Below are 17,811 nucleotides of genomic sequence, written 5' to 3'. Positions count from 1 at the left end.
GATTTGAAGGTTTAATAGTAAATACCAAGCAGTCATATAAATACTGCCAGCTATAGCTTGAAACCTAAATTTGACCTCGGTAGAATGTCAGCTTTGCTTAGGACGCTGGGAGCAGGTGACTCTGTTGGCCTGATCTGACAAATGAGGATCGAGTGAAACTATGGAAAGCATGGATCACAAAGGCCTAATAGTTAAAATTATATTGAATTCAATTTGGTATTGTATTAAATGCAGCGATATATATATATATATATATATATATATATATATATATATATATATATATATATATATATATATATATACAACCACACATGGTAGGTGTAAGCATTACCCCGTAGCATCTTGACATTCATATTGACTTGTGTTCATCTTCACCGCATGTTTTAAAAGTCAAGCGAAATTATACTGTAGGTACAAAAGAGTTTAACAGTAGGCTCGCGTTGCACGGCGGTTCTGCAAGCAAGCTGTTGTATAACACTATAAATAAATATTTATATTTTGTTCCTGGGTATATTTTGTTACATTCAGCTCCCTCCACGCTTGAGAGCTTGGGAGAGGCAGCAGTTACCTGGGACAGCTCACCGCGCAGGACCCGCCTTCTAGGGAGACCACGTGACTCGACATCTGCCGGAGCATCTCCGAGACAGCAGGCAACACTCAGCACTGTGTAACTGAGAGAGAAAGAAAGAAAGAGAAGGGGTGGAGAGAGAGAGAGTGAGAGTGTGCGCGCTCGGGCGATCAGTGGTAGTACTGCCTGGTGTAAGATAAGGAAGGAGCTGTAGACCACAGCCCACATCTATCATTGATGAACTTTTCTTTCACTACTACCCGTCTCCATGCCCCCAGCCGAAACTCGGTTCGGGGTGCCCCAGTGAGCGTGTTTCCTTTGAAGGATATGTTCCCAGCCGCTGTTAGAAAGCGGAGGAGTGTGTGTCTCGGCTCGTCTCCCTTCTGCAGGGGCTAGCCTGAGCGCCTGTACCACCTCTCACTGTCTGCCCGACTTCGGTTCCGCAACTTTGGGGTACCAGGCTAAGGGAGCCCCGGCGACTCGCAAGAGAATGCCGGTCAGGAAAGGACTGCTGGCCCCTCAGAACACTTTCCTGGACACCATCGCCACCCGCTTTGATGGCACCCGTAAGTCAACTTGTTTAATTGCACTGTCCGTCTCCTGTGTCTCTTCTTATCCCCAGCGAGTTTGATCATTTCTATTGAGTGTATGAATGGTTTAAGCGGAAGCTGTGTGAATACAGTGTGATACTAATATCCACTTCTTCGGGGGTTATTACTATTATTGTTTGTGGTATTATCAGTATCATTGATATTCTTTGTTGTTCTCTCGCTAGCGGTGCGCGCATTGTCAATGTGCTTTACCTGCAAACAAACTGTGTTGTAAGTAACAGGTCATGGAATGAAAAGGAAACCCGATTGCTCTCAAGCGGGAGCCGTGGGAGTCTGACTCTTCAGCATTTAAACCGTGAAGATGGATGGAATGTAGTGTATAGGGTATAGGGCATGTATTACTATCAATGTGGGGACACAATTTGAGAAAATGTCCCCTGAAAAAACGACGTTGTGGGGACATCCCCACTTTGTAAAACACCTTTTTAAATATGGCTTAAAAAAAGGACAAAATATTTAGTTTGAGTTAGAAATAGTAAATAAAATATAGTGATAGTCAATGAGAAGTCCCCACAAATATAGCAATATAAACGTTTATGTGTGTGTGTGCACAGTGTGTTTTCTATGCGCGATTAATAATAGTCCACGTTGGACACTTTTATTGCTGGTCTGCAATCTGTTATCTGCAGGTTTTTGGGTTGTCAAGCGAACCATGGGTAATACCTTCTTAACGTCTCATTAGCATTTAATTGAGCAATTAAACCTTCCATTTAAAACACTATAAAAGGAACTTCTTTTTCAAAAGGTTACCACCACCAGGTACTGCAATGTGGTTAATAACATGCAGATGACAAAGCTGCAAGCATGCCTGGAATGCAGATTTGTTAAGCGGCTCGCTCTTTCTTGGTGTCTCTTGTTTCTGTAATCTATATGGGTTTGATGAACCACCACGTGACTGCAACTAAAGACCCTAAAGACCACGCGCAGATGTTTCCATCGGGTAGAAAGGGGAAGATTCTAGATTTACAGACCGTGCTGTTCACATCTTTGCATTTGACTATATTACCAGGTCACGTGTCTTGTTCAAGGCAACCCTGCATGTCACTTCTTGTGCAAGTCCAGTCGTAATAAATGGGGTCTAAAGGCGAGAACTTAAATTTGAATTACGGGCACAGACCCTCTTATTCATTTGAAAAGAACTACCTGCTTCCAACGGGTTATTCTTTTGGTTTTGCATATAGAGTTAGGAACATTATACATTACAGTATCCTGCCAGCAATATAAACATAACGCAGATTCGTAATTATAGGCGCACTCATTCAAATGCACGGCTCTGGCAGCGCTGGCAGTCAGAAGAATCCGAACTTCCTATGTATCCACCAAGCATTCACGCTAGTGCTAAGCTTTCAGTGTTAAAAAAAGAAAGCAAAGCGTTGATCTTACAGAGCTTCATCTAAGTAACTCATGTGGTTATTTTAACTCATTAAGTACCTAATTACATTTTATTTAAAAAAAAAGCACAATGCAAGCTCTCTGTATGTAATTTGATACATTACATTTAGACTTAACTTTTGCTGTTAACAACATAGGAGTAAGTCATCATAACAATATAGTCAGATAGAATTTAAATAACTGTTAAAATTAGGGGTGGGCACCAATATCGATAGTTTGATGTGATATCGATAATAATTTCCGTATCGCGGTATTCTGGGATTTAAAATATTCATCTAGGCTCACAGAGACATACTTTTTAGTGCTAATACTGTTAAAAATACACACGCAGTATAATCCAGTTTATATTATATTAAGATACAGCAAAACCCTATACATACCAATCATTGTTAGTCTGGTAGGCAAACACCACACATAAAGTATTATTTAACAATTTTATTCCATTGATGGGCGTTTTTCTTTTTCTGAGAACCCGATTGAATTTAAAACATTCAATAGCTACAAATCAAGAAAAACAACAAATTCACAACCTGTGTATCCTCTCTCAGCTCTACTCCCGTTTCTTCACCTGTCTCCTCTCACCGGCCAATCCCTTACCGGAAACTCTATCCTGTTTTCAAAAAGCGCGTGCATCAACTAATTAAAACAAACTTAACACAAACATAAAACACAGGAAAATCGGCTTAAATAATTTGATGTATATATTATTATTTTCTTCCATTCAGAACGTGCACACACGGTACCAAACGTTATTTGCATGCTGAATTATTATTTGGGGATGTGCTCATGCCTCAGCGGTTCATTGCATTGCACTATTAGTAATGTATTTTTAAAATGTGAACTTTCGGTTTTATAAATTAGATGTACTTTTAAAACATCAAAATAATGCAACATTCAGCATGACACCATAGGCTACTTAATACATTTAGATGTGTCGTGCATTAGAGAAGATTAGATTAATTGCGGATTGGCTAGTCTGTGCAGTGAAGTACAGTATAGAAATATTTCGGTTTTGAGGTAGCCGATGATGGCATGGAATAGTAAAACAATATAACAAGACCTTGTTTTTCTCCATGGATATTAAGATACTAAGTTAAAGTAAGTTATTGCTTTTCTTATGTAAATATCTGTTAAAGTCTATATGTATATGTTTCATATTATAATTGTGTTATTATAGTGTTCTGTATTTTGGATGACTTTGATATTATCAATATCGATATCAAAATACGTGCACGGGCACTTAATGGGTTAAAAGGCTTCAGGGAGCAAATATGTCTTTGTGCTGGCACCCCCTGGAAACCGTGCCTAGAGACAGAGTGGATTGTTTCCAGCGGGAGCCCGGGATAATACAGTACTCCATGAAGAAAGGCAATGGCAGGGCACTGAACACACTGCTTTGAATTGAGCGGGTTTGTATGGAAACATTACCACTGAATTGTGTGGTTTTGTATGGAAACATTACCACTGAATTGAGCGGGTTTGTATGGAAACATTACGCTGAAATGTATTTAAAAAAATAAAAAAATAAAATAAAATGTAAAGATTAGCAAGGTTCACAAGCCTTGCTGCTGAAGACCATTTGAAATTGCCTTAGTTCATTGAACATGGGTGACAATGACACATAGGTAAGATAATGAAAATAACCCGTTTTACACCCTTTAATGGCTCTTACAGCATATCAGTTGGTTTGGCACGTCCACCCTTGTTTGTGGTCCGATACAGCACAGCGGCTTCCTGAGCTGCCTGGTTTCAGAACCACGGACAGCGACCACCGCGCATTGCGTGATCAGGAGGGATGCTTCATTGTTAGCATAGCAACGTGCTGTGTACATACCTGGTTGTAGAGGTTGAAACAGCCGATACAGGCATTTGTTAAATTTGAGTAGTACTCACTTTGTGCATTTAACTCCGGTAACAAAACTGCAGAGTACTTAATTCGGCGGGTATTTTTTTTTTACGTCTTTCCCCATGTGCTCTGGCTAAGGATGAAATGTGTATAGGCCTATGTAATATACACGCTGGAGTTATCAAATAATACATTAAGAATTGGGCATAAATCGTATGTAATTGTTTTTGATACACAAACACACGTTACCAAAAGCAAATATAATAAGAGTGTAACATATATAAACACTGTTTATACACTTTTGCATACTATTTTGTTTACAGTTTTTAACAGTTTCTTTTTAAAACACGTCAGCATGGTTTATTAAATTCCATGTGCGTTTAGATCCCGCGCTCCACCGGAAATGCCCGCAGTTTGCTGACCGGCCCTACACATTATACTCTCGAGATGAGATGAGCGCTGGCTGGAGCTGAACTCACACTGAATTCAGCCTGCAGCCGGTTGTACTGTTGCACGGTTCGGTTGCTTGGTGACGCAGGAGGGAGTGGAGGATTACCAAGCTGCACGACTGTGTCCCGCAGCGAGAGCGCTCCCCTTTCAATTATTTGAGGTGGCCCCCAAACGAGTCCCGCTTGTTTTCATGCGGTTCTTTGCTAAGACCAGTCTCAACAAGAAGCGCACCGTGCTTTGTTTCGTGTTTCTGAAGACTAGCTGTTACGTAATAGGTGGACCGCGTTATTTGATACTGGGTCGCGGTCTGCCGCTCTGGAAATAATGATACTGTTCCACACACTGATCGACGGGACGGTTTGCATACTCTAGCTGAGAACACAGATCGCATTGACAAAGCTTTTGCTTCATTAAAAAAAGCTGATTTATTTGATGTAATATAAACATGACCATGTTAAAGAACAAACCATTGGGGCTATCTTAACCCCTTATAATAATAATACTACCACTATTATTAGTAATCCAATAATCCATGTTTGAATTTCTTGTAGTTATTTTTTGTGTTGTAAGGGGTTAGGGGAGCGAGCGAGAGCGAGCGAGAGAGAGAGAGAGAGAGAGAGAGAGAGAGAGAGAGAGAGAGAGAGAGAGAGAGAGAGACTATATAGTTCAGACAGCACTGGCGAATTGGTTACACGTTTAACCATTTGCTGCCCAGTGACCGATATATTTGACATTGAGAAAATAGGCATTAAATAGTTATGCGGACAGACTCTGGGCAGTAAAGGGCTAATGTGGGCTGCCTGATCTTCACACACATTAATGAAGTGGCTTCTTCTCAGTCTGGGTATATACCCGGTGGAGAATGTATTTTCCCAGTGTTCTTGCAGCTGACACATTTTGGCAAAAAGAGGCTACTGCATGAATAGCATACATGCCTGGGGGTCTTCAGTAGCTAATTACACCACATGTGCATGTGTGCCAAAGATAGCTTTGTTTATGTTCTTGTAAAATATTAGTATTCAAACACATTAGAATAATATTGCCACGCAGACTTCTGTGAGGCAGATAATCATACAAACGTTTAAGTGACATAACTACAATATTACAGCTACAATCTGGACAACCTAATTGGACTTTATAGGTAAATTAATGCTACTCGTAGACAGTGAAGCAGCTGTAAGAGTGCCCAGCAAACTCGCTTTGCCCGGTACAGTATGACTCCTGGAAAGTATAGACTGGCAGTTTTCAGGGAAATACCTTGATGTCTTCAACCGGCTGCTCGTGCGCAGTGACGTGTCATTGTCAATAATCAGGCAGCTTAGAGAGCTGAGAAGAAGATGGTAAACTGAAAGCGAGAGCTGTCTGATTTGAGAGATCCGAAAGGTACTCAATTTGTGCAATGCCGTTAGTGTTTGTTATTGTTTATCTGTTTGACCAATGTGCCCTTTTCTTTTGGTGTTTTATAAAAGTGTTTGTTTTATTATTTAATAAATATACAGCTGAGGCTGTTTCAACCTTGTATCATCTGTCTGTGGTCTGGTCACCCCTGCAGCCATCTCTGCCACACAGGTTTATTCTCAATGCAGCCTAATTCTCCCCCCTTCAATCTGATTCTCACCTAGTATTCTGTCCAGAGAGGTGAACATTAGCCCGGGCTGATTCTCACCTAGTATTCTGTCCAGAGAGGTGAACATTATTATTTATTTATTTCTTAGCAGACGCCCTTATCCAGGGCGACTTACAATTGTTACAAGATATCACATTATTTTTACATACAATTACATTATTTTTTTTATTATTTTTTTTACATACAATGACCCATTTATACAGTTGGGTTTTTACTGGAGCAATCTAGGTAAAGTACCTTGCTCAAGGGTAAAGCAGTAGTGTCACCCACCAGGGATTGAACCCACAACCCTCCGGTCAAGAGTCCAGAGCCCTAACCACTACTCCACACTGCTGCCCATATTAGCACGGGCTGATTCTCACCTAGTATTCTGTCCAGAGAGGTGAACATTAGCACGGGTTGATTCTCACCTAGTATTCTGTCCAGAGAGGGTGCTACATCACGTCATGCCATCATGAGAGAGTCAACTCAGTCACAAGCAGGCTTTTGGGATCATGGTATGCTTACAAAGATAATAAGCAGGTGATAATAGACTCGCTCTCTGTAGTGCTGCAGAAAAAACTCCAAAAAGCCTTCAATGCAAAGAGTTATTTTATACTGTCGTTTTGTATTGAGATAATGAACGTTTTGGCTTCTCTAAAACCTACATATATCTGTATAAACCTACAGAACACAAGCTGGTGTGTGCTGCTCTAAGCTGGAGGTTTGCTGGTTTTCAGCTGGTCATGCTGGTTCAGACTTGGGGTTGGTTGATGAAAAACAGGCTCTTTAAAAATCAATTTACTGTCACACACTGAAGTGTTTGTTGCCTACGCTCATAAACAAATCAATTTGCTGTAAAACTTCACTGGGGCTTTGTGCACCTGCTGGGTGTCCAGGAAGCGACCAGGACATATTTATTTCCATTACCTGTTACCAATTCTTCACCAGCAGTTGCAGGGATTGTCTGCAGGGTGTATTTTCTTTTTGCTAAATTCTAGCGAAGGTCAGTAAACACAAGTGAGTCGAATGCGAATGAGCAGCCGGCTGGTCATGGGGTTTAGGAGCTGATGATGTCTTCTCCAGATCGTGCTTCACTCAATCAGGCAGTAATGTGTTGTGTATGATTTGCAATCAGGCAGTAATGTGTTGTGTGTGATTTTCCAGCTTGAAAGAAATTTCAGGATTTAAGTGAAGTGCTTGTGCAGCCTCTCCAAATCCTTGATATACATTCCCGCAATCTCCAGGAGGCCATGACCTGCGGTGAAAACACCAGCTAGAGCTCTCTGCGGTCATTCTGCAGAGTGCTGGGCAGTGCTGGAGAATACAGCACAATGGAAGCTTTTTGTTTTTCCTAAACATCAGTAACCGTACAAGACTATAAGAAACGATATCAAGCTGCAGGCAATGCTAACTCAACAGCCGTGGCTATACGTTACTGATGTTTACTGCCTTAATTGTGTGACCTTTTCACTCTTTAGCTGAATACAGAAATAAAAAGAGCAACTTCTACACAATGTGAAGGTAATCAGGACCCACCTGGGCAGCTTCTTTCCAGAGACACAGCAGGAAGGTTACAGGAAGGCTGCCTGCAGCACAGCAGGACTACACTTACCAGAATGCACTGGGGTGTGAGTTGAAAATCCTCAGCTGTCTAAACTGTCCTAGTGTGCACATAGTCACATGGTAACCCTATATTTGTTGCATGCTAGTGCAAGTTAAAATGAAGCAAAGAACCAAGACATTGAAACCCTGAACCCAGAAGCAGGAAGGCATGCCATTATCTTGGTGTATTACAGCAAGAGGCTATTAAGGGTGCTGAGTCTGTCTTGGCTTTGAAGTCTCTGAAAATACATGTTTGCTATAACATGTGTTTCTTTAAAAACTGTACATTTGAGACCAATGTAGCTCATGAAAGTGCAAAAGGGGTAAGATTTCTAGATGTATGGAGTTATGCAGTTTGTTAGCTAACCAGCCTCTCCACTGTAGGGAAACAGGTTAATTTGGACACTAAAGATTCAGCAGCAATAGGGGGGTGTTGCCAGTGAGTATTTAATCCCAGCCCTCACAATAGAGAAGGACCAAGGAGACTAGTCTAGACACTCCATTCTCAGCTCTCCAGCACTGTCATTACCCTGCACCATAATAATGAGCACTAGTCTCATGCAAACAAGATGTGACATCCCTGAGACAAGTCATTTCAAATGCAATGAATGAATGAATGAACGAATAGCCAGCCCCTCCCTGATCAGGCCAGACACAGATTTCTTTCTCCACCACCTGGAGCGGCAGCTGGTGTCCCCTCACCCTGCTTTTTCATGTTTGTGAGTCTGTTTCAACCTGAGTAACACTCACCCCCTGCCATGCACAGTGTTCCAGCCATAGAGAAGGAGAGGGAGAGGGAGAGGGAGGGGGAGGGATTGGGGGAAGGAGAGAGGGACAGGAGAGGGAAGGAGGAGGAGAGAGAGGGAGAGGGAAGGAGAGAGGCAGAGGGAAGGGGAGGGGGAGAGGGATGGGGGAAGGAGGGAGGGAGGAGAGCAAGAGAGGGGGAAGGGGGAGGGGAGAGAGAGAGAGGGGGGAGGGGGGTAGAGGGAGATGGTGGGCGAGGGGAGATGGAGGGAGAGGGGAGGATAAATAAGTGTCTGTCCAGGAGAGCCAGGCTGTAGACTCTGATTCTGATATCCGCTCAGACACCTTTAATCAGAGTTCTGTGAGACACGAGTTAGATCGCGGCTCGTATCTCAGTGTGCATTCAGCATGGTGTTCTCAGTTTTAATTTAATTTAATCATCTGGAGTGTAATTGGTAGCTCTCTGTCTTAAAAGCCCTTAAAGGTCATCTGTTTTCCTGTCCACTGCTTTGGAAACATTTTCTCTGTCAATGTTTGAGGAGCTAAAGTGTTTCATTTGGGTCTTCATGTGCTCCTTGAAACTGAAGGCTTCCCTTGGGGGAGTGACCTAAATCAAATGTAACGTGTGAATCAATTCATGTGTGTGAGTGTGGGCTGTGAGCAGTCAGGCATGAGATATCACGGCAGATATCTTTTTACTGGGCAAGGGCCAAGTTACAGGAACAGGGCAAACTGATCACTGGCCAAGTGAAAGAATGGAATGGGCAGATTTGAAATGTTGTTTAACTTGGTCAGTTTTACGCATGCAAAATGTTTGTCTCTGATGCATTTATAATACCACAAAAGCCCTGCACAAAGCCTTTCTAAGAGTTCAAAGTTGTGTTTTCTTCTTAAATGTTGATTGTGGAATTAGGGAGTAATTAAAAATCCTCTATAGCCTTTCTGTACATCCATAACAAAAGCGAATGAACGGCGCTGTTTGAGAATACAAGGCACATCTGTTTGCTCTCCTCTAATTGAAATGAACGCTAAGCAAATGTTTCAAGCTAATTTAGTGTGGGAGCCCTTCCACTCTCGCTGTGCTCACTCCCTCTGGAACAGAGACGGTGCTGCACAGGGCTCTGTCTGTGTGTCACGCACATTCGACGTGAAGATAGTTTCACAATGCTCATTCACAATGTAAAACAGGACTATCTTTAAACAGCCTTTGGTGAGTGCATCTCTCAGTTTCTTTCTTCTCCTCCTCAGCCAGTCTGTTTTCCTTTATGTTCAGTCATGAAATCAGTTTTTAATGTCTTTGAGCTCAGTTTGGTAGAGCAGGCAGTCATTTCCTGAAGCATGGAGGGAAAGATAAGGTTTTGCATTCAGAGGGAATTAGTCTGACTTGGTGCAGAGGTGGGTTTTATTAAATGTGTTTTAGTTGCTGTTTTTCTGTTTCATTGAATTCCTGTTATGATTTCACCCTGCAGAGAACAAGGCCAGCAGAGTATGAGCATAGCTAAGTAGAGCTAATAAACCCCAGGTTTCATGTGATGAGAAACTTAACCCAACACGTTAAGCAGGTGTGTGACTGGAGCCTGCCAGCATCAATCTGGCTAGCACAGGCACTGCTGGACCTGATAAACCATGCGATACAGGGAATACAGGCAGCACCATGGCTTACGTATTGTAATCAATGGGCTGAATCACTGAAGATACACAAAATGAGTCACAATACCACGCTCACACACTGACACACTCACACTCACACTCATGTTACACACGCACACACTGACACGCTCACACTCACACTCATGTTACACTGACACACACACACACACACTGACACGCTCACACTCACACTCATGTTACATTGACACACACACACACACTGACACGGTCACACTCACACTCATGTTACACTGACACACACACACACACTGACACGCTCACACTCACACTCATGTTACACTGACACACACACACACACACTGACACGCTCACACTCACACTCATGTTACACTGACACACACACACACACTGACACGGTCACACTCACACTCATGTTACACTGACACACACACACACACTGACACGCTCACACTCACACTCATGTTACACTGACACACTCACACACACACTGACACGCTCACACTCATGTTACACTGACACACACACACACACACTGACACGCTCACACTAAGCTGCACCTGCAGTCCCAGTAATGCCCCTCGGGAAAGGGCGTGACCCCCAGCTGAGGAGCTCAGAGGTCAACCGAGCTTTATCCTAATAGTCATGCAGAGTGACCAGGGACTGGAACAAGGGAACATTTGGGATTGATTCCCTTTTTTATGAAATAAATTAAAGATGAAACAATAAAGGGGGGGCAGCTTTTCAGTGATTCTGCATCACTGCCAGAGGGGCTCGTCTCTCTGGGGATGAAAGATATGTCAATGATTGTCTGATAGCTGCAGGAACATTTTAACATTTCTCTATAAAAGCCTATTTTGGTTTGATGCCCACGGAAATATTTACAGAGGAAACATTGTATTCATTTTGCATATTTCAAAGCGCTTTGTAATATTTGTACATACAAGGGTTATTATATTTCATTACAAGAATGTGTGGTCAATTTAGCAGAGCATGCTTGAATTAAGCACTATGTCAGATGATCATCTGTTACGCGGTTGTTCTCAGAAGCTGGCAGTACAGCACTGTACACGGGAATGTCACGATGAATTTAGCAGAGTGGAAAACTAATTGAGGTCAAATTTGCATGAGGGTTACAGCTCCAAATAGCATCTGTGTAGCACCTCTCACCCCGTCAGCATTAGAAAACCAGAGAAGTCTAGCGGCATCAGTCTGGTATTTTCAAAGTTTACTACAGTAAATCTGCACAGTAATTTTGTAGCTTTCCCATGCCTTTCCCATGGTTTTACTCTGCATTGACCATAGTTTTTGTATATGCTTTACCATAACTCTCCAGGCTTTACACTGCTTCCCTATGCTTTGTCTGTGCTTTATTACACTGTGCTACATTTTAATTATGGTAAACATTTATAAGGGTATTCCACTGGGATACACAAAACTGTTGAGGACTCACGCATCAATGAAACAAAATCTAATCTGCTGCTGTAAACTGAGACATCAATAAAACAAGCCTAGTCTAATATAGATTGATTGAATTGTGTGTATCAATCAATCAATAATCAATAAGGTAGACATGTCGGTGAAATGAATGTGTCTCTTTCGAGTGATTGCTGGCCCTTTTTCATCTGGGTGGAATTTGGTACATGTGTCTTTCTTTTTCACTCGTGCACCATGTAGATCCAGCGGGCTCTAGTCACTGTTACGAGGCCACCAGCTCAATGGACTGTCTCTGTTAGAGAAGATTGACTGTAGCCACAAGAGATAAGCAATTCCCAGTGACAAGCAAGGAAACATTCGATTTGGCAAAGAAATATTTAGCACTATAACCGATTTATTAAAGGGTACATAAGGACCTTTTTATTTTATTGTGTTACATGTTCCCATGTGTTGCTACAACTGTTTACTTAAGGTGTGTGTATTGTTTTAATTGTTTTTTTTTTACATTTTGACTACTTTTTTAAACTTTTAAATTGCTTTCCCTGCCTCAAGATGGCTTCACATGTACCCGCATGGACCTCTCAGAACTACATTTCCCATCATCCTCCTAATCACATATGTGACTGAGATAGATTTACCAGTGAGCAGGAGGATGATGGGAAATGTAATTCTGAGAGGCAGGGAATGCAATTTAAATGTTTTAAAAAGTGGTCAAAATGTTAAAATAAACAATTAAAACAATACACACACCTTACGTAAATAGATGTAGCAACACATGGGAACACGTAACACAAAAAAATAAAAAGGTCCTTATGTATTTTACTGTATTTGACCGTGCTCTTACTGTATTTGACAGCGTCTTCACCGTGCTCTTACTGTATTTGACAGCGTCTTCACCGTGCTCTTACTGTATTTGACAGTGTCTTCACCGTGCTCTTACTGTATTTGACAGTGTCTTCACCGTGCTCTTACTGTATTTGACAGTGTCTTCACCATGCTATTACTGTATTTGACAGTGTCTTCACCGTGCTATTACTGTATTTGACAGTGTCTTCACCGTGCTCTTACTGTATTTTACTACACTGCTGTGCTTTTACTGCAGTATACCACAGTAAGTGCAGCCCAGCTTGCTGCTGGTGCATCTCGCTACCCTGCCCTTATTCTTCCACTGCACTTTGCATCTCTGTTTGTCCGTTCTGTTTGAGTGGAAACACTGTGCAGTGAGCAGATTCTCTTACACAAATATTAAATACACATTTGTATGACTATTTGTGGACAGCAGTGGGTTGGAGTAGCTCAGTGGTTAAAGAACGCACTGGGCTGCAATGTGGAAGGTGGTGGGTTTGAGTAGCTCAGTGGTTAGAGTGCTGGGCTATAGTGTGGAAGGTGGTGGGTTTGAGTGGCTCAGTGGTTAGAGCGCTGGGCTGTAGTGTGGAAGGTGAGTTTAAGGAGACTTCTTAAAGAGAGAAATGACGTGTTAACATTTTCATATTAAGATGGGTAACAGAGTTTAAATAACTGTAATTATTTAAATACATACCAAAGATTCAATTTGCACAGAGACTCTCCACCCAGGCACAGTAACTGGTACTTGTTTATTCAAGTAAAAAGTGTCACGTCAACCGGTTTGTGAAGTAGCTTTTTATTGGAAGTCAAGAGTCCGTCTAATTGGAGATGGTCTGCACCGCTGAGCACTGTCAATGACCAGACGAGTGGGTTGTGCCTTCACTCAGGGGGGAGAGGAGGGGAGAAGAGGAGAGGAAGGGAGAGGAGAGATGGTTGAAGAAGAGGAATGGTGAGGAAAGGGAGAGAGGCTGAAGGGAGAAAGGGAAGGGAAGAGGACAGGCCATCCACTCCTTCAGTAACCTGTCTGGATCACCGGGGTGTTTGAGCCTGGGGCCCCCTGTACTCAGAGGACTTCTCCACGGGGGGAATATTGAACAGTGAAGATCACATGATTTAGCTGCACTCTGTAGCAGATTGTACCTAGTATTACAACATTCTGCCATTGCCTTTCTGACTGCAGAGCACAGTAACAGTGGCATGCACAGAAGCTCTCTGAACAGCCTTACAATCTGCCAGTGTACAGGGAGGGTACATCTGAGACATCCCAGCGCATGCCTGGTGAAACTCTGTTCTCTCTATTTGTACTTTATACTTCAGTTTCGAATATGCAGGCATTTCAAAGACAATACTATAGAAGTAAAAGTTACAAAGTTACTACTGTTTCCTGGTAGCCAATCACAATGGTCCAGGCCATGTGACCTACAACACAATCTTGTATATCCTGAATTAAAACATAAAAAACAGATAAAAGAACCAAAATATCTTCCAGTGAAGGAAAGGCAGAGCAGTGATAGTGATAAAGCTGCTTCTGCCAGTAAGAGGTAAGGGATGGGTTTAGCACTTCTTTAAAATCTGCGTCCTGTTCCTCTGGGTTTCCGCACCAGGGAGATTTGTTTTTTAGTTTAATACTCATGCTACCTGAGTATTAAGTGCTGCCTTGTTAATGATCTGTTAATGATGAGATAATGAGTGCTGTGTGTGTTTATGGATCATTAATATAGAGCTCCCTATCTACAGCTCTGAATCCAATTCCATTCATCAGCCTTGTCTGCTTGTCTAACATAGCACAGTAATGGCCAGCAGCCTCAGGAACATGTTCTTCAACCCTGCAGCCCGGTGCACTGCGCATCTGCAGTATCCCTTCATCTGTGCAAAGTTCACACCAGTTCATTTTTTGTAAAAGTAAAAATAATCTGATAGTGTTACAGAACTAGTGTTGTTAAAGGACTAAGCCATTATATTGTTTCTCTGCTCTCTCAGCCAGTCAGTGCTGGCTGTCTCATTAGAGTGTGTGTCAGAGTCACTGAGCATCGACTCCCGAGAAGCACAGGGATCGCGTGCTGCTTCATTCCCTTAACAGACATCTCGGATGAAACTAACAAGGATGCAGTGTTCAAACCAACACAGCTCCGTTTAAAGTGCATTTAACTGGAGTGGAGTTTAGTTGTACTCCAAAGAGAGATGGAACAGTTTTGGGTTATTTGTGAACTTTAGGCAATTGAAAAAAAAATCACCCTGGACGAGTGATTAGAGTAGAACCTGTCTTATCTGATCCTGGAAGATATGATACCCTATTAACTGATGGACCCTCTGGTATGTCATTTGCACAAGCTGCTATCAACAGAACGACACTGATAGAAACTGATCAATGCACATTTTGTCATGGGTCTACAGTAAATGCAGCTCTTAGCGGACAGAATGGATTCCGTGCGTTTTGTGAATTCCGTTTCAAGTTGTATATTCTGTCACTTCATATAAATGCCCAGTTCAACCATGTTAAATAAAACAAGAAAGCAAAGGATTCATATAATTACTGTACCGTTACAAAGCTGAAAGACGTTTGTTTTGTGTGCAAGCTTTTTTTTCTGTCTCGGTGCAAAAAGAACCTGTATGATTGACTTTGTCAAAGACTGAGAAAGCATGGTAAGAATGTTTTTTGGGATGCTAAGTACTGATTTTTCACAGATTTTCTTTGTATGGTATACGTGCAGTACCGTGTTTTGGTGCTTTAGACACACTGATGTACCGCACATTGTTAATTTATAATGCCCCAACGTTAATAAAGCAACTACAATGTAGTATAAGGACTCCCTTTGAGATCTGATATTTGTACATATCCGATGGACCCCTAGAACCAGTTCAATCAGGTCTGACAGGTTCTGCTACACTTCTGTGTTGTTTCTTGTGACGTTGCTGTTCTCGCCCGCTGGGTTCACAGTGCTGCAGTGTCCGCAGGGTCTGTGCTGTTGCTAGGAGTTGGTTGCCGGGGGGGGGCGGGGGGGGGGGGGATGAGTTGGGGGAGGGTGCCAATTAGATAATGGGCCGGAGAGATAATTAACGAGCACACAGAGGCCTCTTAACAGGGGTCCGGCTCCTTCAAGCTAATTACCTCTGGAATTATTAATTACTTAAAGAAACACTCATTTAAACACGTTTAACAGAATCACACATGTAATGACAGTTAAGATAAATGCAAAGCTGCTCATGTTAATGGATATGTATCGTGATCAAGACAAAGCAGAAAACTTCAAAGCTGGCACACAATGGGCTCTTCACAGTCTGATCTCTCTTCCTCTGCTGCCTGCTGAGAGTATTGCACTTGGATTTCTACACAAGAGGAGTCTGACTTCTTCCATTAGTTTGAGTGCAGTCTGCTGTCACCTATTCTGGTTTTTGGTTATTTTTCTGTAGAAGCTTTCATTTGTTCTTCCTAGTATAATGATTCACTAAGGCCAAGACTCGAGTACTTTGAGCATGTTCATGTTTTTGATATTTCTTTGCCAACGATATGTATATATACTGAGCATCAAAAGAAACTTCTCACTTATATTTGAGCATCAAAAGAAACTTCTCACTTATATTTGAGCATCAAAAGAAACTTCTCACTTATATTTGGATAAAATTCACTAGATGTGATTGAAAAATGACAAACTCTGTTTTAGAGCAGGTGCAGTGACTTTTTATTGTGCTGATTAATAATTGACGTCACGAAGATGCTGCAAAGTGATCTGTTGATCTTGGGCAGGTGTTGTGACTCTTGGTCTCCCAGTTCATGGCATTGACAGAGTGTGTCTGGTTATACCGTCTCCCCAGGTTTGAAATCGCTGGCTGTGAGCACCCAAGACGGCGAGCCACAGTACGCTGCCCTAGTCCAGTCTCCAACATGCCGAACGCATGAAGGCGCTGCTCTCTTGACAGACGTGGCATATTGGTTTTTTTCTGTAATTTTCTTTATTGCTTTTATTCAAGCTTGCAATTCAACAGCTGAAATCACTCCATATCCATCGTCCAACTGTCTCACTAATTAGGTGATTAAGTGCATATGCTTCAGTCATCATCACTCAAGCTTGTCATGATCAAGGATGAATGATCAAGTGATTAAAAAGAAACCAGAAACATTTAGTCCATCATTTATATACCTTATTTTCAGGTGTGGAAAAAGTATTCAAAGTGTTACTTGAGTAAAAGTACTGTTACTTGGAAAAAAAATGTAATTAATTAAAAGTCAAAGTATCCTTCTAGAAAACTGGTTGAGTAAAAGTACAAAAAGTATCATATCTTAAACGTACTCAAGTATCAGAAGTAAACAGTAGCCACCCTTAAATTCTACCCATGGAAATCTGCTGTTACCCTGAGTTACACACCACGTATATTTATCAGGGGGCACTACTATTTTACAGACACCTGTACTAATATACACTGAAATCTCAAATCAGGAATTTAAATTTTAGTCACAACCTTTATCCATAAATAAAACACAATTCATGAAACAATTCTATGATCAAATGTTAGCAATGTGAAATCCTGTTTTGAAACTGCTTGTAGATTCCCGTTACTTTTCTTAAACTACTAAATGCATCCTCTGCAGCTAAACAAGAGGGACCACAATAAACACAGATGAGTCAAATCACTCGAAAGCAGTATCTTCTTCTTCGTTGGGGGTTTCATTGTGTTTGTTGATTGGTTATTTTAAAAATCAAAATGGTCTCTGGTTGGGCATCAAATGTCAGGGATGGCAAACCTTTTTTAGCTGGAGTGCCCAAATTCTGATTTATATATATATATATATATATATATATATATATATATATATATATATATATATGAAGTGCCAAAGGTGCCAATAATTAAGGGGATGTAAAATGTTATACGGTAACTTTTTAAAACAATATTTACATTGCTTTTTTTTGTAATTAAGTTTTTATTGAGCACATACCAACAAAACAAAGTTTTAATATTGCAGTATTGCTATACTACAGTGAAATGCATGAATCATATTTCATCACGTTTGAGACTTTTAATGCTAAAGAAACAATCACAATGCAATACATATAAAGTTTGCTCATTAGTTTTT

At 41.5% G+C, this 17,811-nt stretch overlaps 1 protein-coding gene across 1 annotated transcript in view; it reads left to right on the top strand.

The window, feature by feature from the left end:
* The first annotated feature begins 702 nt into the window (after positions 1 to 702).
* The window catches only part of kcnh3 (potassium voltage-gated channel, subfamily H (eag-related), member 3), a 55,077-nt gene continuing 37,968 nt past the window's right edge, over positions 703 to 17,811 (top strand). The window contains exon 1 of the mRNA XM_034010707.3: positions 703 to 1,137. Within this exon, the coding sequence (XP_033866598.3) occupies positions 1,062 to 1,137 (76 nt within the window). The 5' untranslated portion in view covers positions 703 to 1,061. The remainder of the gene's footprint in view (positions 1,138 to 17,811) is intronic.

This window comes from Acipenser ruthenus, chromosome 10, assembly GCF_902713425.1.
Source record: "Acipenser ruthenus chromosome 10, fAciRut3.2 maternal haplotype, whole genome shotgun sequence".
In the NCBI taxonomy this organism is placed as follows: domain Eukaryota; kingdom Metazoa; phylum Chordata; class Actinopteri; order Acipenseriformes; family Acipenseridae; genus Acipenser; species Acipenser ruthenus.
This window is presented reverse-complemented; position numbering and strand designations above follow the sequence as displayed.